A 22,781-nucleotide genomic window follows, 5' to 3' on the forward strand; every position below is an offset into this window, starting at 1 on the left:
TTTATAGATGTGGATGGACCCTCCCAAATTAGAGTTTGCGCATAAACTCTCTCAAACAACTCCCTGTTTTAGGGCTTTTCATTAATTAAGCATGTTTTGGGGCTATTTAAGAGGCTAATTAGCATGTAATGCATTTTTTAGCTCAACACCCACTCTCGGGCCCAAAACAGGGCTAGAAAGGAAGGCATCATAGTTTTATATATATATATATATATATATATATATATATATATATATATATATATATATATATATATATATATATATATATAGAGAGAGAGAGAGAGAGAGAGAACACTTAGGTCTTAGAAGCTAGAGAGATATATCATACCAACCATAATTTGTGAAATTAGAGACATAATAATCAAGTTTCAACAATAATAAAGATTCAAAACATTATAATCAACAATGGATTGTCGCATTCATGATTCAACATTGTAATCAACAATGTTTCATAAGTCCAACAAGTGTGCATTGCAAAGACATAAAATATACACTAAACTTTAAAGTCTAAAGATCCAAGTTACAAGAGCTCCAATTTCCAAGTCAATAGTTCCAAAAGGCTAGCCACTAAATGCTCTGATTCGTGGAAAATGGCTCCACTATGCCTGAATACTCATCTTGCTGAACAACATCCTCACCATCACCATTATCATCATCATCATCATCATCATCATCATCTTTTTCCCAACGTATAAAAAAATTAGCCTTTGCAACTGATGTACGAGCTAGGAAGCGAAGATTGGAGCTCACATAAACTAGGTCATTCATCTTCATTGTACCAAGACTCTCTCTTCTTTGAGTGAATGTGATTGAATGAGGTCCATAGTTGCTCTAAACAACAAGAGCTAATTGTTTGCCTAAGAATATGAATAGCCAAACTCTGCAACTCTAGAGCTTCTACCCCCTAATCCTCCCACCATAAAGCAGCCCCAATATTTGTCATGTCCTCTAGTGCATCCTCTGTACCAAACATCCCTAATGTTTGCCGATACACAGAGAGTTAATTTTTAATTTTGCATTGCATTTCACAGCTAGAATAAAACCTTGCAACAAGCAATGTGTTCCAAGCTTTGACCACCTCAAGGTCTCTTTCTTGCATCTTTCCTTGAAACTCAAGATCAAGCACATATGCTGCAGCATGCATAGGAGAGTCATACTCATTCCATCTGTTGATGCATAACTCCTTGATTTGCTCATACCTGTCTACATTTGGTTCCCAACTCTCCAACCTCTCAATCATGCGATCCATACCTTCATAGATCTTCCCAATGCATGGATTCATGCCATCAACAAGCCTCAACATGTGCATAATAGGATCAACCATTTGGTTGGTGCAATTCACCTCATTCCAAAAATCTCTATTAGAGACATATGTATTACATAACACAGCAGTAGTAGTGGTAGCCCCAGTCCATTTTCATACTCATCACTAGCAAATAGCTCCCTAATTGGACCTTTGCAATAGTGCAATCGACCAAGCATAAGAAAGTTATATGCAAATCGTGTATCCGAGTATTTGAGAAGTTCTTTGTCACTTCTCTTGCAAAACTCAGCATGCAAGTAGTACTAATGATTACATATAAATGTAATAATCTTATTGCCTTTCGCAATAAGAGATGCAATCTATGGCAAGTCCCCAATATCCTTCAACAAGTTATTCAAGCAATGCACCATGCATGGACTAAAGGTGATATGTGGATACATTGCTATTAAACTGTTTCCTACTGCCCTATTTGTAGGTTCACCATCTACCACAAATTGCACTACATTTTCTGCCCCAACAATCTACACTACCTCACACCATCGGATGCCAATACATCTGCACTCTTTCTAGTCTCTAAAGTATCATGACTACCAATGAATTATATATCCCCACGAGAATATGCGACAACACCATGTATGGACCTATGGCATGTGTCACTCCATCCATCTCCTATCAATGTCACTTCATTTCTTGCCCATTGATTGAGAATATTTATTGTTGCAATCTCTATGGCTGCTTTCTCCTTCTAAAGCAATATAGTCTTGATAGTTTCTGATGAAGGGGCGCTTATATGTGGGTCCATATCTACAATCTTTGTCACATATTTAAAAAATAAGGTGACCTCGCTGATTTGAACGCAATATGGTCATGGTAAAAAAAGTGTGCCACTGCTGCATCTGTTTTCTCTTTTTTCTTTGGTTCCCATGAAGTGTGCAATGAACTCTATCTAACACCATGACCTACTGCCACTGATGGCCCACGAGAAGGCTGCGTAGCCACTAATCCTGGTCGTCTTCTACATGAAGCACCATGCCCTCCTGGCCTTGGAGTCCATGTTGTTGGATCCACTACTATATTTGGCGTCCTCCTGGCATGCGAATTACCCATAGAAGTAGCTATGCACTTAAATAACTCTTGCATTTTCTCAATTGATACATTGGTGCAAAAACGTACCTCTTTCCCCTCTTCATGTATAAGATGGGCTCTCACTTTATCAGCCCCACTAGTGCGAGCATAAGAGCAAAGTTTACATTTCCAAGGGCGAGTCACTCCACCTCTCAATGGCACCCTTGTATCTACCTCATCCCACCATGGCCAAGTAGTGCTTCAACTTCGTCCAGTTGTTGACGAAGTACCTACTGAGGACGACGAAGATCCCATAGATGTTAATGCTGCCATCTATATAAAAGTGACAAATAATCAGTAAAGTTCAATGAAATTGCACAAATTTGCAGCCAAAATTTCAACATGCATGTGTTAAATGTTTGCTAAAAATGGCCGAACTTTGGTGCTACTTCAGCCTGCATTCCTTTTACTGAAAATGCCACCACAAATTTGGGGCATTCCAGCCTGCATTCCCTTACTGAAAATGCCCCAAAATTTAGCATATTTTCAGCTACCAAATTTGAGGCAATGACTGATTCAAAATGCCATAAATTTGGGGCATTCCAGCCTGCATTCCCTTGCTGAAAATGCCCCAAAATTTGGCGCATTTTCAGCTCCCAAATTTGGGGCAATGACTGATTCAAAATGCCCCAAATTTGGGGCTCTTTTAGATCCCAAAATGATGGATCCCAATGCCCCAAATTTGGGGACATTGCAGCCAAAGTTGGCCCCCAATCCTTGAGAAAGCCCCAAATTTTGGGGCAACTGCCAACAACTAATCCAAAATGCCCCAAATTTGGGGAAGATAATGGTCCCATTGAACAAAATACCAGTCAGATAAGTGATAAACGACAGCCATGCAGCACCTGTACGAATTTTTATCAGACAAATACTTTGGTTGGTGCTTTACACGAGATTCCTCACCTGATTGCGGGTGGGAGTGGGGCTAGGCAGGCAAGAGAGGCAGGCGGAAGCAGGCGGCAGTAGGCAGGAAGGGCACGCGTGGCAAGCAGGGCAAGCCGGAGCAGGCACGGCAGGCAAGAGCAACAAGCGAGAGTAGCAGGCAAGGCAAGCGGGACAGGCAGGAGTAGGCGGGGGGGCAAGGCAAGCGAGAGAGACGGGAGTCGAGCGAGAGAACGGACGTCGTCGGGCCAGCAAATCGCGACCCTAAATGGGCGCGAGCAAATAATTATTATTTTTTATATCCGCTGCTGAAATGGTCATTCCAAACAAGGAACAGTCCTAGAACGGCCAGGGACCCGCCCGGAACGGAAGGGAATGGGACATGGAACGGGCTGGAATGTTCCGCCAGCATTTCCTCAACCTCCCAAACACGTTAATCCATTCCTATGTGCCAGAACGAGCGTTCCCTGTCTCTATGGAAGGCATCCCACCCCAAAGCAGCCAAGGCATCGAACAAAGGGTGCACAGTGGCTGCCCAATGGTCTACCAAGACTACAAAGGCAATGGTTCTCTTGCTGAGGGAATCCAAGTAGTCACCCCAGAGAGGATAGGCCATTACACAAAAGGTGCATGTCAGCCGCCCAATGGCCGACCAAGTCCTACAAAGGGGGATGGAACCACAATGAGCATTTTTTTTCTTTTTGGGTTAAGTAATTTGATTAGAGATGGTTTACGATCATTTACGTAATTATGCTCATACAGGAGAAGGAAAAGGAATGGTCAAATCCAACACACCACAAAACAAATAAGCATACCGAACCACTCCCCGGGTTATGATGAGGGAAAAGGTGATGAAGAAGTGGTGGTGTGGTGTAAGGACTGCCAGTGGAGACAGCTCAGGATCTACTTTAGGAGTGCTATGCACAATGAGATGCATTGTATACTATATGCTGAGAATGCTCGTGCAATAGATGCAACTTGGACAGTGTCCCTCGTGGAAAATTTGTTCAATTGCCCAAGTGCCCTTTACAAAGATAATGAAATCATGCCATGCAAAGAAGAAGGTACAACAAGGAAGAGAGATCAATGTCCAAGACAAGTGCGAAACCTATAAAATATCATGAAAAGATAGGAACCCCCTCTCAATCTTGAATGTCAGTGCCAAAGAAGGAAGAGGAGCCTGTTGTTAGTCTTCATGTAGTGCCAAGAATGATGATGATGAAGATGAGGATGAGGATGAAGCACCCCATTTGGAAAAGCAAGGTAGAAGACACCGCCATGATAGCATCAAGAGAGATGTTGCATGATCCGCCCTCGAGAAGGAAAGCCTCCATACTAGTAGAAGAGCGAATCTCCTAAAAAGATAAAACCATGGAAGGAACGATACACATTCCATGATTCCAGCCTAGGAAGGACAAGTACAAACTTGCATATTAGCCCTACACTGAAAATCAAAACCTTGTAAGAGTGATCAAATTTTGTAAGACAGAGATTAGTAGTGAGATGCTCCAAAGCAAAACAAAACAAAAAGTAAAGAAAAATGGAATAACAATGCAATGAGGGTGTATGTGTGAGTGGATGAAGCACAAGATTAAAGAAGGAAAAACTAAAGATCGAGACACCATCATGTACGTCCATCAACAGATCACTCCCAATGAAACGTTAGACAAGATGGAGAAGTGGTCCTAGATGAAGGTGCAGAGGATGACCTAGGAATGGATACAAAGAGTGCAATGGAGGAGTAGCTAGTAGACCAATCACTTAATCCTTCACGAGTACTGAAAGATAAAGACTATTAAGATTGTCTGCATGCCACATGTTCAGTAGCCATCATGGCAGATGGAGCAGACAGGGTAGTAGCGGAAGGTATAGCCCCATTGGACTCTTGATACAACACTCCTCATCCACATGGCCTGATGTCTAGCAATGTGTGCAAAACCTATTTTTCTTAGGGAGTTATTGCCAAATGGGTTTTGTTTCTTTGGTTCCGTCGAGAAAGTGTTGTCACCCTTGTTTTGACTTTCCTTCGTATCTTGTTGGACTCTTACCACCTCCAATTTTCCCTTGTGAACAAGAGGTAACCAAACCCCTCTCTGAATATGAGTATGTGGAGGGTTTCTTATGGACTTAATCATGCAGCCTTGCATACGCAAGAACTGACACTCCAACTCATAGAAGGTCACCAATCGAGGCAACAAGATAATGTGTTGAATGAAATGATATATTTTTCAAGCAGCTTATTCAAAAAGAACGTAACATGATCATCATCTGACTTTGAGGAGCCAATAGTGGCAAACTCAGCGAGTAACCACTAATATTCAGCCAACTTGACTTTCAAATCATCCCCTTTCTTAATGGAAAACTCTGAAAGCTCAAAATCAAGATTGATACGTTGAGTGCGATCTCTCATCACATAGCAGTCAATAGATGATTCCAACACTCAGATACGAGGGGAAAAAGTTGTGACTGAGAGTGGAACTCAGGAAGCAACCCCTACATTAACTCAACGTTGGCATTGAAAACTCTTCATTGATGGATGTGATTAGGGTGAGATAATCAAAGGTTCAGCATCGACTCTAGACCAAAAGACAAGGTCCCAAAGTCCCTAAGATTCAAGCACTTGTTGCATGAAGTTCAACCAAGCGGTGAAATTCGACCAGTCAAAATGACACTTAGGGCATTCTTGGCCATTGCAACAAGAGTGGTAGTGCTAGGAGATGGATAAGGTGTGTAATGAGGATAGGCTGGATAGAGTGGGGAGTGTACACTTGTGAATTAATCCCAAAGTACCCACCGTGCGTGTGGAAAGTGTGCATAGTGGATCCAAATGTGGGCATGGTAACCACATGAGGAGCCCATAGAGGAGAGATAGGGACACGTGGAGTAGAGATCGAAATCTCTGCGTAGAGTGACCCAAGGAATGTGTGACAATGCACCACAAGCAAAGGATGGAAATCCATGCATCTGAAAGGTCAATGAGTGGGGATATGAGTATCCAAGGGTAATGAGGGGAATGCCCATCACAACCGTCCCAGGGTGACAAGAAGTGTTCACTTGGGATATGTGAAAGACACAATGTTAAAGGGTGGCATTCACCCTAACAATGTAACGAGGGTAGATAGAAGATGATATGGAGAAAAAGGGAAGTGCTAGGGGCGAAGATAGAGGATCTAACTCCTAGTATGCTGGATGCGGAAGTGAAGTGTAATCCAAGGTTTTGGAATGAAGAGAGAAAATCGAGGTGTGTGGTGTTAGAAGAGGGTGGAACAAGAGGGATTTGAGAAGAGTCGTTTACATGCTAAAATGAAACAGAAGATATAGATATACCTAATGGAGGATGTCTGCTTCGAGAACCCCACTCTATTGAAGTTAACATACAAAAAATCATCCAGATCCTCCACACCAAAAGGAAAAATAAAAGAGGGTTTTGATTCATACGGGTCAAAGGGGGCATAGAATCTAATGTTGGACCTGGCCGAGAGGAAGAAGACAAATCACCAATCATATCGAATGCCGTATGTCCTCCATGATCAAAGAGGTGACCAGCCTCACCAATTGGTCTGGATGGAGTAGCAAAGCTGGTAGAAGGAGTGTAAGCTCAACTATACGTGATGCGCAAGTACTCTTCATACTCCTCAATCATGAGGCTGAAATCTGAAATAGAAGAAAACATAAAAAATGAAGGTGAAGGTGGGGTGTCGTCTTTCCCACCAAGTCCATAATGCCTCCTCAAGGCTTCCAATGATGGAGAAGCCTCATAAGACATCATGCGATCCCAAGAAGAAGGTGTCTAAGACATTGTGATTCAGTTACGAGTCATTCATGTGCCTCCCACAAAACCAAGCCTCCACAATATCCACAAGATACTCTTTACAAGAGCACTGGCTTTGATACCATGTGAAGAAACTGCTAGGGTTTGCACTAAGGAAACATAGAGTGTATGAACATGAGAAAAGCACAAACACAGACAGTAAAATGCAAAATTCAAACCCTAAACGCAACTCAATTTGCAAAAACAAAAACACAAACACAGAGAGAGAGAGAGAGAGAGAGAGAGAGAGAGTATATTAACGTCTCTAAAAGGCCAATGTGGCCTATGAGACCAAAACAGTACATACAATGATGATGGTGTGTTTCTCATCTAGAACGAGAAGAAAGATGAAGAACATGCCTATAAGACTCAAAAGGAAATGAAATGAAATGAAATAGTGTCCCATAAAGGGAAACATGTCAGTGATCTGAAAGTGAGAGTAGAGAAAGGAAAACCCTCCATCAATGATATGTCTGTTCTCTAGGGAAGTGTATCTCTGCATAGCTAAGGCGTCTTGGCATCTGTCTCCTGTGGCGCTCAATGATGGCTTTAATTTGTCTGTAATGTGGATGTCTAGGCCTTCGTCCGGGTGGACGTGGGCGCCTAGACCGGCTAAGTGCCACTGCTCTATCCAAAGGGACACCTACAGAAGATGAGGTCCAATGATGATGTATTCCTGTAGGCTGTGTGGCAGTAGTAGTGGTATCTGCCATATTCTGTCGTGTATCCATGAAAAAGTCAGTGACTGCTCTCTGTCTATGTGAGCCGAGCTGTGGGGGCCTCCTACTCCGTAGAATTGTTGCTCTGCGCCTCTGGAGCTCCAAGAGGAAAAATCCCAAGCATCTCTGATCCTCATACTGCATGATCCGTCTCAGGGGTCCAAAACCCTCTCGAAACAGACAGTGGTATCTACCTCGTATGTCGTAATATACAGTGCATCGGCAGATGTAGTGTTCCTCTGTCTCTGGCTCTCTGTCGCATAGTGGGCATATGCGTTCTTCTGTCTGTATACCCTCCCATCTGCCTGTCTCAATCCTCAGGTGGTGGGATGAGGTGCGGATCTGACCAATAGCTGTGCGTAGTCCATGAGGCAGCTGTGTGTCCATGTAATTGGGTCGGGTGATGAAACCATCCTCAGATACCTGGAGGAAGTGGGTCTGGTAGTGTGCCATCCTCGTGCCATGGGGCAAGGGGGGTCGGATCCAGGTCTTCTCCGTATCTAACTTCAGTATGTCTGCTCTGATCACATGGTTTAGCTCTGATCGGCTTAGGTCAAGTGTAGGGCAATCCAGGCTATAGTCAAAGGGGGGTAGTCTGTCAATCTGCAGACCATGTAGACGCATCCATGTGCTCATCTGAGCATACCAACAGTGTCTGTCACCGTCTGCTGCTAGTTGTCTAGAAGAGGCCAGGGCTAGCCGTGGGTATCTATCTTGGGGGAGCTCCCATAGTCTATGTATGAAAGTCACTGCCTGAACCAAGGCCTCAGCCACCATGGGTGATGCCCCCAACTCAGCTCTGATAATCTCATGTGGGGTCGAGCTCTTCGCTCGTATCATGCGTGAGATCATCATGACCAGTGGTCTTTCCATATGCTCCCATCCATCATAGTATTCCTTCTCTGGTCCATCCTGGTCTCCCAAAGGCTGTCTCCTCGTGTGAAACAGACTCGGACCCCAAATAGCTGCCCCATATAGGAGTGTGGGTGTAACCAAGGTGTCAAAAAGCCACAGTTTGGTGCGCGGCTCATGGAATTGTATGTGAGCACATTGCCTCTCCAATGCCCCTAAGGCTGCATATGCTTTTGCCATACGAGCCTCTGATGTCTCTCTCCAAGAGAACTGTGGTCCCTTCAATGTGACCCCCAAATAAACATACTGCCTAACCATCTCCACTGGCTCTCCGTCAAAAGTAAACTGGTGCTCAGCTCTTGTCACCCAAGCAGCTGAAGTGTTAAATACCATAACTTTAGTTTTCCCAAGGTTCACCTTAAGATCTCTATCTCTGCAAAAAGCTGATAATGCATCCAAGTGTCTATTTAGTCCCTCAGGTGAGTCAGATATAAGTACAATATCATCGGCATAAAGCAGTAATGGTATCAGCACTCCAGCTAGGCTGGCTCCGGCCCCACCTGTCCTATCCACATATTCTGAAATTTCATCTATATACATCCCAAAAAGTGTCGGTGAAAGTGGACAGCCTTGTTTCACCCCAATGGTGCTATTGACTGTATCTGAGATGCCCTCAGGTGTTCGTACTCTGCCTGTCACTGTCTCATATAGGACATAGATACTCCACTGTATCTCTACGGGCACATCAATGTTTTGCATTCTTTTCATGAGTCTAGCACGTGGCACTGTGTCAAAGGCCTTGCGAAAGTCCACAAAACAGCAATAGATCTTTTTCTTGAATGCCTTGCCTTCTTCAATGATTGCCCTCAACGTAAAGATATGGTCTAGAGTTGTATGTCCCCTCCTGAAGCCAGCCTGGCCTTTTGACCTCAGGCCATGCATCTCGGCCCATTCACTCAACGCTTGTTCCACGATAGAGCCATATATCTTGGCCAGCATGTGTCCAATCATGATAGTTCGGTAGTTACTAGGTAGCGCGGGGTCTCCACTCTTAAAGAGCGGCACAATAATATGGTCTGACCAACAGGTTGGAAATCCCTCACAAACTGCCCTATTAAAGATGTGAGCCAGCGTTGGTGCCAGAATATCACAGGCATGCGTGAAGTGTTCAGCCACTAAACCCTCATGGTCTTGGGCCCTTCCATTTTTCAGCTTCCATATGGCATTCCTCACTTTTTTTTCTGTGAAAAATCTGCAATTTGCTGGTCTTGAGGTTGAGGGGAGTGGCATAGGCTCTTGGCCAGGGATATCATAGAGTGTGCAAGCATATCCATGCCAATCATCCGGTCTAGTAATTTGTAGGGGTGGCTGGCTCTCATGCATCTTTTTCCACGCTCTCTTGCTGTCCTGCCCCAAGAACATGGAATACATTTCTGTTTCTAGTCTGCTCAGGTATTCCTGCTTCTTTTTGCGTACCAACCGTCTGAAGAGTGTTCGAGCATGCTTATGGGCGCATATACCAAGTGCCAGCTCTCGCTGAAAACGTGCTCGTGTCTCTCTGCACTCATCATCATACCAGCCATTCTGTGGAGCATTACCTCGTGGAGGTTTATCTGACGGTGTAGTGTGTGGGAAAGCGTATGCTGCTGAAGTGTGTATTATCTCGGCCAACTGTCCTGTAAACTCATCCAGAGAGGCCTGTGTGTCTAGCTCCCTCAATGCATCTCGCACAGTAATGCTGTATATGTGTGAGGTCGCTTCCACAAAATCATAGCGTGGTAATTTTGGTATATGTGACTGTGCTTCATGTATATGCCCATATTGCATTGTGAAAGCTAGAATAGCATGGTCTGCTACTAATCCAATTGGTCTGTCCGAGATTTCAAAACTTTTTATGTCAGGTAGCAAGTTGGGTGATCCAATCAAATAGTCCACTGTGCTTGACCCCTTCTTGTTATTCCAACATGTGAAGCCATTAGATCTTGGCCACTGTGGTAGCCCGTTAAGGATGGCCAAACCATGTGCACTTCCTAGTGCCAGTAGGTGTGTTCCATATTCTGTTATCTCTCTATCTTGGGCTGATCTAACTAATCCCACTTCATCTAATGCAATATCTCTGAACATCTCATCACTAGTGTCAAAGAAAGCAGATTGGTTGTTTCCTGTGCGTGCATTAAAGTCTCCTGCTAGTAGAACATCCCCAATTCTCATGTATCCCATTATGTCCTCATATAGTGGTGTATACGGGGATGCCTCTTTAGGGGCAAACTTAGAGTATGCAGGGGGAAAATAGCATATGGCAATATACATGTCGCGAGTTCTGCTTGTACGTAACCTGATCCACATGTATCTTGCCTCTACATCTCTATGTACCACTTGGACTGTATCTCGGAGCTCTTCTCTAAATAGAATTGCCACACCTCCTGATCCCCTCGTCCCTCCAGGCCGTCTAGGCTGAGGGCGATATACACTTTCCCATCTGTATCCATATACATCAGGTAAACGGCTGTCTTTACATTGATGTGTCTCAGTATACATAGCAATGTCTATACCTTTGAAAGTATCCTCAAAATAACCTACATCTGTCTTAAGGGAGCCATTGCAATTCCACAGTGTGAACTTCAGGGTCTCATAGGCCGCGCACCGTCATGCCGTCCTTTTCTCTGTGATGATGACTCTTCCATCTCTGTATACAGCCCATTTACCTGCTTTCCGTGCCTCTAGAACACGTGGCATATTTTCCCTCCTGTGGGCTAACTGGGCTGGGGTGAGGTCTTCATCTAGGTAGATCTTTTCTCCTTTGAGAGCGATCCTCTTAGAGAGGAAGGCTCTCTTCTTTTCCAGGTCTCCAAACTTCAAGATGAGGACTTTTGTTTTTGTGTCAGCCTTCCCGACTCGCCAAGCCCCAACGATGGGTACATTTGTAGCTCCAATTTTGGTGGCAAGAGCTGTAGCATCTTCAATTGGGGAGCTTTTCTCGTCTAGTCCAACCACTCTTACGTGGAGTGCGCGTACCCGCCTTTTTGCCTCTTCTTCCAAGGTGGCATTCATGACTTCCACTTTGTTGCCATGCATTCCTTTGTTCTTTTTTGCCACATCTATCCATTCTGCATTTTCTTTGACGGTATTCTCAACATTCTCCATTTTCTTTTGGGTGCCTTCCACCACACTTGCATAGGTGTGCATGTCCTTTTTTAAAACATCCATTTCTTTTTGTAGTTCCGGTGTGGTTTGTGGTTCCTTTTGTGTGTCCAGTTTCTTTTTGCATTCGTCTAGTTCTTCTTGTAGATTAGAGATCAATGAGTCTTTCTCTGCCATGCGTGCATCCAAAGTTTGCATCTCCTTTTTTAGTTCTTCCATCATTTCAGCTCGAACCTGCTCTTGTATGTCCTTTTCCATTTCCTTCCTCATGGTACGTATTTCAGCACGAAGTATGGTCAACATCTCCTCATATAGTGTTTCATTAATTTTGCGGGATGTCTTCCCATATCTACTCGACCCTGGAGAGACATTCCAATCTCGGGTTTTACGCCCATAGGTTTTGTATCTCGTGTTCTTTGGCGGTGTATGAAACATTGTCTCCATGGCTGGTTTTGTGATTCCTTCATTGTCAGTTTCTTCCATCGTAATTATAGTATGCGCTATAGCATAAACTGTTTACAGTCTGGGTAGAGTAGTAAGCCAGTGACATAAACTATCACTCTAGCATGAACTAGAGACAGTATATCATAGACTGTCAATGTGACTGCATCATAAGGTATGACTGTAACATGAAATGTTAATGTGCGTCAGTTTGAGATCCCGTAGGTTTCCAGTCCACACAGCATGCAAGGTTCACATCAGTCTGAGTATATCTGCAATCTCAGTGTATTCACAGCGTCTGCATTCATATCAGTCTAAGAGAGTGTCTGCAATCTGGGAGAGTGTATGCATACGTCACTGCTGCCACGATACATTCACAGTGTCTGCATTCATGTCAGTTTGCATCCATGTCAGTCTGAGAGAGTGTCTGCAATCTGAGAGAGTGTCTGCATTCGTCACTGCTGCCACAGTACATTCACAGTGCCTGCATTTGTGTCAGTCTGAGAGAGTAAGTGCAATCTGAGAGTGTCTGCATTCGTCACTGCTGCCACAGAACATTCACCCAGGACACAGCAGACAAGCCAGCATTCATGTCATTGTAAGTACATTCGTGTCCTGCAGGACAGTGGCTGTCTCCCTGTGCAGAGACGTGACCTTGCAGAGCAGCTCCCTGGTGGCGGCACTCACGACAGTCCCGCCCGTCAGACGCCCGTCCACGCCCGTCAGCACGCCCGTCAGCCCGCCCGTCATTCGCCCGTGGGACACTCACCCGTCAGATGCTCGCCCGTCAGACCTTCTCTAAAGTCAATGAATCAATGCAGTAAATAAATGTAAGAGTGTACAATATGCTCAAAGACGGAGCACTAGAGTAATGGCATGTGACATCCACCGGAGATGGATCCCAAGTACTGTAACCACCAGTCGGAGTAATTAGAGGAGAGAAAATTGCAAAACGTTGGTCCCAAAGGGAGCAAATGAACCAAACGCAAGTAGAGAGAGCAGTGGAGAAGGTAGATGGCAACATGGACTGCGCAAAATGCAAGCCTGGATGAGTCATCAGAATACTTGTTGCCTAGGCAGTTCAAGGACAAATGCAAGCTGACATAGGGTGTCTAAGGGCTGGGGATGGCAAACTGGGTTCAAACACAATTGATGAAGAGTAGACTGAAGTTGGCCATGATAGTGGAGGTCAAAACGCAGTTAGTGGAGGAACACCAGGAAGCAAGCGGCAGCAAGAAAGCTGTCACCAGCCAGCCAAGGAGCAAATTGAGTGATGGCAGTAGTTGTGAAGGCTGAACCACCACGTAGTGGGAGACTAATGGCCAAAATCTGCACGCAAGGTGAGAAACCTGCACAAAAGGATAAGGCTGAATGGTGGGCAGCCTATCTATTTAAAGATGTGGATGGACCCTCCCAAATTAGGGTTTACACAAAAAATCTCCTAAACTGCTCCAAGTTTTAGGTTTTTCATTTATTAAGCATGTTTTGATGCTAATAAAGAGGCTCATTAGCATGTAATGCATTTTTTAGCTCAACAGCTCTACCCATTGGACAACTTTGCCGTTGAGAATTGTGAATATTTTCATTAATTATTCATTTATTTTCATTTGTTCAATTATCTTCTTTCTTGTGTGTTGTGTTTTTGCATTAGTGGTTGAGTTCTCTATGTCATGGTTTTACATTTCGTGTTCTCTTTGGCAAATCCTAGCATATCTCCACATGGTTATCAAAGTCGCAATCTTCTAAAGAGTATCATGAGGCTATCATGTACACCTTGGTTTTTTTTCAACAACATTATATGTCCTATACCAACTCACAATGGTTCAAACACTCCCAAACGCTTACTCTCAGTAGGAGAGAATTTTTCCCCCAGACTTTTGGTATTATTTCGTATGTGCTTATGTCACACACTTACAGGCACTTATTGTGTTCGGGTGTGAACACCACCTACAACCCTAAGGTTTAAGGGTTGTACCTTGTACTTTCAGTCTACACTCTTTTAGTCAATTGCATTGGGTGTCGTACTTCACTCTCACACTGTCTACTGATTTATGTGCTGAGCTTCAATCCTGACTTCATCTCACATTTGGTATCAGAGCATTGGCTCTGTTTAGCTGAAGCCCAGTTCAGCTCAGCTCCGCTCAGCATTCGGGAGTCTCTCCTCAAGTCCAGCCTCAACCGTCAGAAAGAGACGTCCTACTCCTCTTCTTTGCACAGCAGTGCCTTGTCCTGCAACAGCTCGCCCTGCTTCTCCCCACATCAGCAACACGCCACGCAACTCCAAATGCCCCGCCAGACTACAGAAAGTTCTGCCAGCTCCCGTTAGTCACGCTGCCTCACCCACGCTTGCCCCCTAGCGCGACATTGCCTTGCCAGTCTTCAGTCGCTTGCATGAGGGAACGTCGCCAGCTGAGCATTGCTCGTCCCGTCCGCCTCTGTAGCACCGCCTACTGCCGTTTGAAGCGCCGCCTTCTGCTGTCTAAAGCCCTGCCTACTAAGCGCTGCCCGCCCGGTCTATCTCCAACACCACACAACTGTGACTAGCGAATCTACGACGCCCGCCATAGTTCTAACGCCCACCACAAGTCTGGTGGAGGCACCCAAATCCACCTGTCCCCCGCCCGTCGTCTGGAACCCCTGCTCAGTGTCTTCCCGCAAGAACTCTGACACCTGCCAACTCACCTACACCTGTGCCCATGTCAACTCGTCATTTCTGAGCTATTTTTTTAATTTTTTACCTTTTTTTCAAATTCCATAATCAATTTCTGGAAGAGGGGATTTCTATCCAAGCAAGCACAGAACTCTGGATACGTACAATGGATCAAAATTTCTGGCCAAATTTATCAAACATTTTGGGACTTGTGTGTTTTTTTAGGACAGTGGCACATGTATTGCATTTTCAATTACTGATAGACTGTTTTGAACAAATCTAGGGCAAGAAATTTTGGGGATTTTGCTGATACAGAGTTGCTGAACACTGAATGAACCTTGGACTGCGTGCATTAAAGATAGTTTTGACAAAGTGCATCCCAGTGTACTAATTGCAGAAAGTTATTTCCTACAATTTCTGAAAATTTTCAGATTTCTAGTTTGGTCCACCTTGGACATTGCTCTTTTGCTTCTTTTGGTAATTGATTATCATTGAAAATTAGGGAGGAGATGTCTTCGCCTATGTATCCAAGGAGGACAGATTGGATGGAAACAACTATTCACTTTGGTCGTTCATGATGAAGAATGTGCTTATGGCAAAAAATCTTTGGGATTATGTTCGTGGAGAAGAAGCTAGAACCTGGAGTTGTGGCTCCAGCTGCTACTCCTCAAGGAGGACGTGCACAACGGGCACCTCAGCCTGCTCCACTTCAGCCACTGCCCCACAGATCAGCAGCTCAAAAAGCATGGGATACATGAGATGCATAAGCTTTGTCGTTGAATGCATTGGCAGTTCAACGGTCTATTGTCACAAGACTGTGACAACTATTACCTTTTTGTTGATTTCTTTATTACATATTTTATTTGGTTTTTCTTTTTGGAAGGATCCCTCTTGAAATCTAAACGCCTGAGTTGCATGGCCAGTTTGTGAAACGGACAAGAATGTCTAGTGAGTCAAGACTGGACAGTTAAGGTCCAGTATAAGTCTGGAAAAGACCGATAGCACTGTAGATTGACGAGTTTGGAAGAGACTTGTGAAAGTGTATATGGACAAGTATGTTGAAGAACTAGCCTGGAAGAGACTAGTTCAAAGTGAAGATGGACAAATCTTCAAGAGATTAGTCTATGTGGGGTCATCAGTGGAAATTCACTTTCAGTTGAGCTACATTGTAAATTTGGATGTAGCCATAGTCAGCAAAGATGGTCAGAAGACTAGTGGGGATGCAATGGAAGCAACTCCTAAAATTTAGGGAGTTACTATTTTTGGACCCCAGAATCTGTTCGCGTCATTATCTTCATTTTTGTACAAGGATTAATCCTCTGGTCTATGCCGAGGTCAAATTTTGAACCGAGGATGGAGAATTTTAGACCGAAAGGTTTAAACAGGAAAATTGTTACATGTATGCCATGTGTCACAATTTGGGCATAAATTCCCAAAAGAGAGAGAGAGGGCAGCACAAAAACGAGTTTCAATGCATGGGGGGCTCATTTTTGTTGAAGGGAGATGGATTGCTACAGATGGAGAGCTCTTGAGAGCTGGTCTTCCTTGTCAATGATGCACAGAGGCTTGAGCCTACTCTCTACTCTCTCTCTCTCTCTCTCTCTCTCTCTCTCTCTCTCTAACAGTATGGTTATGCTGCAGAATCAAGGGCCTTTCTTCTGATTCAGGTATAGCTGTGTGGAATATGCTGTTTTTGCATGAGGCAAGAGCCTCCTTTCTCCAAGAACAGGAGCAGTTGTATGATGTCCCAGCAGGGACAAGTGAGGGTGGTAATCTCACCAAGTAAGTGTCTGAAACAGCACTAAATCAGTACTGTTTTTGGACTGTTCAGAGGCTATTTCAGAGCCCAATTGATGCCAAAATCAAGGGGCATTTGGCCCAGATGATGCAGGACAGTGCAGGGAGCAGTATGAACTAAAAACAGGTTTCAGAACAGGTCTGAACCAGTAATTACAGAGGGCTGAATAGTACAACGAACAGTAAGAGTTCTAATCAGGTTTCAGAACAGGTCTGAACGAGTAATTACAGAAGAATTGCAGGTCTGAACCAGTAATTACAGCAGAATTGCAGGTCTGAACCAGTGATTACAGCAGAGTTGAAGGTCTGAACCAGTAATTTCAGCAGGCTGAAATGGTCAATTCTGAACTCCAATCAGAAGTTTCAGACTTGGGCAGAGTTTCCCCTCTTGGTCAACTTGTTTTGGGTCAATAATTGTATTGTTATGCATAATTGCCGAGGCAAGAGCCTCTTGAACAGGTACAGGGTTTGCTAACTGCATTCCCAAGCAGATACTTGTGTGGAAAACTGAACCAATAATTACAGCAGAATTGCAGGTCTGAACCAGTGATTACAGCAGAGTTGCAGGTCTGAACCAGTAATTTCAGCAGGCTGAAATGGTCAATTCCACACTCCAATCAGAAGTTTCAGACTTGAGTAGAGTTTCCCCTCTTGGTCAACTTGTTTTGGGTCAATAATTGTACTGTTATGCATAATTTGTTGGGTATTTGACTCACGCCTTACTTACACCTACGCTCATATGGGAGTGTCGGTGATCAGTAGGACACTGGGGCACTTTTTACTCTTGGTAGGAGAGGTTTTTTCCCCCAGACTTATGGTCTTATTGTCGTATGTACTTATGTGCTTATGTTACACACATTTGGGCACTTAGCGTGTGTCGGGTGTGAACATCCCCCACAACCCTAAGGTTTAAGGGTTGTACTTTGTACTTTCAGGTTACACTCATTCAGACGATTCTCTTGGGTGTCGTGCTTCAACTCTATCTCTCACTCTCACACTGTCTACAAAATCCCAACTGTACCTCAATCCTCTGCTCTCACATTTGGTATCAAAGCTCAGCTCTGAACTCAGCTTCAGCCTGCAATCTGCTGTCTGCAGTCCACACCAGTTCCGCTCCAACACGTCTGCCTCAAGCACGTTCGCCAGTCGCCACCAGTCTGAAGGGTGACGCCAGCTCCAGCCCACGTCAGCAGTCAATCTGCCTGTCGTCAGTCTCGCCAGCAGTCAGTTTCGTCAGCACTGAGGCGCGTTGTTCCTCTATGCGCAGCCTTCGTTCGACTGTCCGCCTACAGTCCGCCCGCCAGACGACTCGACTGTCCTGCGTCGCCTGTCGTCCACGTCAGCAGCACTACGTCAGACGACGCCCGCCAAACGACCTACCACGTGCAGCCCGCAAGTCAGACGTCAGCCCGTCCTACCCGCCGTTTTGAAACCTCCACGTCAGCAGCTCGCGACTGATCTCCCGCAGTCTGACGTGTCCACGTCAGCAACGTGCGTCTGCTCGCCAGCCTGCTCTGCATCAAGTACAATTTTAAACAAAAAAAAATTTAATTTCAGCCCAGAACACAGTTCTGGAAGAGGAGGTTCGTATGCGGCAAGCACAGAACAAGTGGGGGATAAATTTCATGCAAATTTCTGGATTCGATTATCAAAAATTTTCAGGCTTTTGTTTATTTTGTGGGCAGTTCCATTTGAACTGCTGCTACATCACAGAAAGACTGTTTTCACAGAAATTTTGGCAAAAATTTTTGGGGATTTTGAGATAACAGTGTTGCAATGCACTGTTTGCACCTTGGAAAGCATGCATTAAAAGACAGTTTTCTGACAGAGTACGCCCTTGCACATTAATTGCAGAAACATGTTTGCTGCAATTTCTGGAAATTTGCAGGTTTCCAGTCCTTACTGCTTTGACATTGCTCATTTTGTCTTTGGAAATTTGTCATCATGGCAAATTAGGGAGGTGATGTCTTTATGTATGTATCCAAGGAAGACAGACTGGACGGAAACAACTATTCCCTTTGGTCATTCATGATGAAGAATGTATTAGTGGCCAAGAATTTATGGGATTATGTCAGTGGAGAGGAAACTCGACCGGGAGTTGTAGCTCCCGTTACTCCTCCCCATGGCGCACGTGGACAGCGGGGACCTCAGCCCGCTCCACCTCAGCCACTTCCTCCAAGAATTGCAGCTCAAAAAGCTTGGGATACCCGTGATGCACAGGCCTTGTCTCTGATTGCTCTGGCAGTTCAGCGGTCCATCATACCTCATATCCGTTCGGCATCTTCTTCACGAGATGCATGGTTGGCTTTGGAGAATATGCTTGCAGGAAAGAATGAGACTCGGATCTCTTTCTTGAAGAAAGAGTTGGAAACTCTAAAGATGCATGAAGGTGATTCTATGCAGGATCACTTAAATAAGATTCAGGACTTGAGGGAGCAGCTCATGAATGTAGATGAGTATTTTTCGGATGCACAGTTGATATCCACCACCTTGAATTCCTTACCTCCTTCGTACTTGTCTTTTCATACTGCATTAAACCTCACCATGAGGATTGCTGAGCACCCACTCACTTTCATTCAGCTGGTTAGTTTGCTTCTAGAGGAGGAGCAAACACGGAAAAATAGTGGTGTGGATGCTAAGTCTCTGAGCAGGCTTTTGTGGAAAGACAGAAAGGCAAGAACAGCAAGGTCAAAAATGCTCCACAGAGTTCTAGCACTTCGGGCACATCGCAGAATCAGTCACAAGGGGGGACGCAAGCAAAGAAAGGAAAATATCATTATTGTAAGAAGCTCGGCCACTATATCACTGAGTGCACAAAGCGCATTGCCAAAGAGAAGAAGAAGGAGTCAGGAATGTCTGTTTCTACTACTCCTTTCACTGCTAGTGAGTCCGCGTCCTTTGTTGTGGACAGGGACTATTGTTTTTACACTTGCAGTTATGACATCTCTTGGGCCGATAGAGCACTTAGCTCTACAGAGGATGCTGACACTTGGTTCTTTGACAGTGGTGCTTCTAAACATATTACATCTCGCAGAGATTTGTTTGCTTCAGTAAGTGCACCTCCCGTTGGGAAATCGGTACAGTGTGCCAATAATGCATCCTACCCTGTTCGTGGTATTGGGGATATTTAGCTCACAGCCATTGATGGCTCTATTCTCCGCCTGCAGGATGCTTTGTTTGTGCCTGGAATCAAGAAGAATTTGCTTTCTATTTCTTCTTTGGCACGTTGTGGTATGCAGGTCACCTTTGATGATGACCATTGCATGGTTAGAGAAAAAGAATGCATGACTTTGGTCTTGACAGGATCCTTGTGTCATGGTTTATATGAGTTGGATGCTCCTTCAGTAGATCAATCAGCATACTTGACATCCACTCTTACTCTTGCTATGATATAGGCGGAGTTATGACATGCCCCTTTGGGGCATGTAAACTTTGGCAGCTTGATGCTTTTGCAGCGTACTCAGATGCTAGATGGCTTACCTCTCTTGGAGAGACCTCCTGATCACTTATGCGAGGGACGCATTTTGGGGAAAATGCATCGGTTCTCATTTCCTCGTAATGTTGCTTTCAGAGCAACAACCAGATTGCAGTTGGTGCATTCAGATGTTTCTGGGCCTATGCAGACCATGTCATTGGGTGGTTGTTATTATTTTGTGACATTCATTGATGACTTCACACGTTTTTGTTGGGTCTACTGTTTGAAAAAGAAGTCAGAAGTGTATGATGCATTTTTGGCTTTCAGTGCACTTGTTGAAAATCAATCTGGATGCAAAATTAAGACTCTCCGTTCGGACCAAGGGGGGGAATACATGTCCTCTATGCTGAATTCTTTTTTACAGCAGAAGGGCATAGTCCATCAGTATACTACAGCTTATACTCCACAGCAGAATGGGGTAGCAGAGAGGAAAAATCGGTCACTCATGGAGATGGCCAGATGTATGCTGAAGGCAAAGAGCTTGCCTCATAGTTTTTGGATGGAAGCAGTCATGTGTGCTTGCCATATTTTGAACAGATGCCCTACCAAAGCCTTGAAGACCATCACACCATTTGAGGCTTGGAACAGCCGTAAACCTTCTATTGGTCACTTTCGTACCTTTGGGTGTCTAGCCTATGCCCATATTCCACAGGTACTTAGAAGAAAATTGGACAACAAGGCTATTAAGTGCATTTTTATGGGATATAGCAATGAGAGCAAAGGCTACAGACTCTATGATCCCATTACAAAGAAGGTTTTTGTCAGCAGGGATGTTTTTTATGAAAAATCAGAATTATCCTTGGCTGGTTTGGACACATATCAGGCTGCCCGTGATGTTTTTGAAGGGCTGCTGCCCATTACTTTTGGTGATTCAGCTAGAGGTTCAGAAAATGAACCTAATGTTCAGCCAGCTGCTCCTATGGAAAGTATAGAAATTCAGCCATTGGCTGCTGAAATTCAGCAAGAGCTTGCACACAGCCACGATGCTAGACAGCTACCTAGATGGTATTTGCGGACTATGCAAGATAGTCCTTTGGATGCACCCATGGTTGGTCGTACTAGAAGGCAAACTCGTTTGCATGATTCAACACATACCATGGAGTTTATTATGGCAGCAAGTACTTTTGATAATGAAGACCCTGAATTTATGAGGATGCACAACACAGTGTGCATTGGATGGCAGCAATGCAAGTTGAATTAGATTCTATTACTAAGAATCAAACTTGGGATTTGGTGTCCTTGCCATTTGGAAAGAAAGCCATTGGAACGAAATGGGTCTACAAATTGAAAAGAAAAGCAGATGGATCCATTGATAAATACAAGGCACGGCTGGTAGCTAAAGGCTACGCACAAAAAAAGGGCATTGATTATGAGGAGACATTTGCTCCTACTTCCCGTATGACGACCATCAGGTCTATGATTGCTTTGGCTGCACATTATGGTTGGACAGTACATCAACTAGATATCAAGACTGCATTTTTACATGGGAAACTTCAGGAGGAAGTTTATGTACAGCAGCCCATTAGTTTTGCAGTTGAAGGCTCAGAACATTTGGTATGCAAGCTCAAAAAGGCACTATATGGTTTGAAACAAGCTCCTAGAGCTTGGTATGAAAAGATAGATGCTTTCTTGCTTGGTCAGGGGTTTCTAAACAGCTCATCTGAGTCTACCCTTTACGTATGTAAAGAAGGGGGATCTATGCTGATTTTATGTCTTTATGTTGATGACCTTTTGCTCACTGGAACACATGCTGATCAGATTTCAGCATTCAAACAAAATTTGCAGCAAACTTTTGACATGTCTGACTTGGGAGTTTTGCATTACTACTTGGGCATCCAATTCATACATAATGCTCGAGGTATTGGGTTATCACAGTCAAGGTATATTGGGCAGCTTCTTGAGAAGTTTGGCTTACAGGATTGCAAGCCAGTTTGTACTCCCATGGAACGTGGACTGAAACTGTCATTACATGATGACGGTGATTTGTTTGATATACATACATATGCTCCTGCAGTTGGATGTCTTATCTATCTATGCAATACTAGGCCGGACATACAGTTTGCAGTTTCAGCGTTGAGCAGGTATATGCATCAGCCACGTATGTCACATTGGCAAGCTGTCAAGCGTGTTTTCCGCTACTTGCAGGGTACTCATACTATTGGGTTGCTTTATGCCAAGGGGGGACCACTGCAGTTACATGCTTACAATGATTCTGATTCGACTGGTGATTATGATACACGTCACTCCACTAGTGGCAATTGTTTCTTTCTTGGCTCTTCTTGCATTTCTTGGCTTAGCAAGAAACAATCCACTGTTGCCACATCGTCATGTGAAGCTGAATACAAGGCAGCTTTCACTACCACAGTTGAATGCGTATGGCTTAGACGCTTGCTAGCTGATTTGGATGTATCTGTTACTGAGCCTACTCCATTGTTCACTGACAGTCAGAGTGCCATTGCAGTGGCACGGAACCCATTGTTTCATGCTCACACGATACACATTGAGATTCACTATCACTTTGTCAGAGAGAGGCTACATGCAAGTGATATCAGCCTTGTCTATTGTCCTACCACCAGTAATGTGGCAGACATCTTCACCAAAGCTCTTCCTCATGACAAATT

General features: G+C 44.3%; 2 protein-coding genes across 7 annotated transcripts in view; both read right to left on the reverse strand.

The window, feature by feature from the left end:
• Positions 1-22,781, reverse strand: part of GCN2 (protein kinase family protein) — a 323,601-nt gene that overhangs the window by 228,112 nt on the left and 72,708 nt on the right. The gene's annotated exons all lie outside the window — the stretch shown is intronic.
• LOC148034044 (uncharacterized) lies at positions 2,594-11,296 on the reverse strand (the record flags this gene model as incomplete). The annotated part of the gene is made up of 2 exons (XM_087682260.1): positions 2,594-2,665; positions 8,798-11,296. Coding segments are annotated over 2 exons (2,571 nt in total), but the record flags the coding sequence as incomplete, so codon positions are not given.

The sequence above is a fragment of the Lygodium microphyllum genome, chromosome 7 (assembly GCF_053477565.2).
Source record: "Lygodium microphyllum isolate KBCC chromosome 7, Lygodium_microphyllum_v1.1.10, whole genome shotgun sequence".
In the NCBI taxonomy this organism is placed as follows: Eukaryota; Viridiplantae; Streptophyta; class Polypodiopsida; order Schizaeales; family Lygodiaceae; genus Lygodium; species Lygodium microphyllum.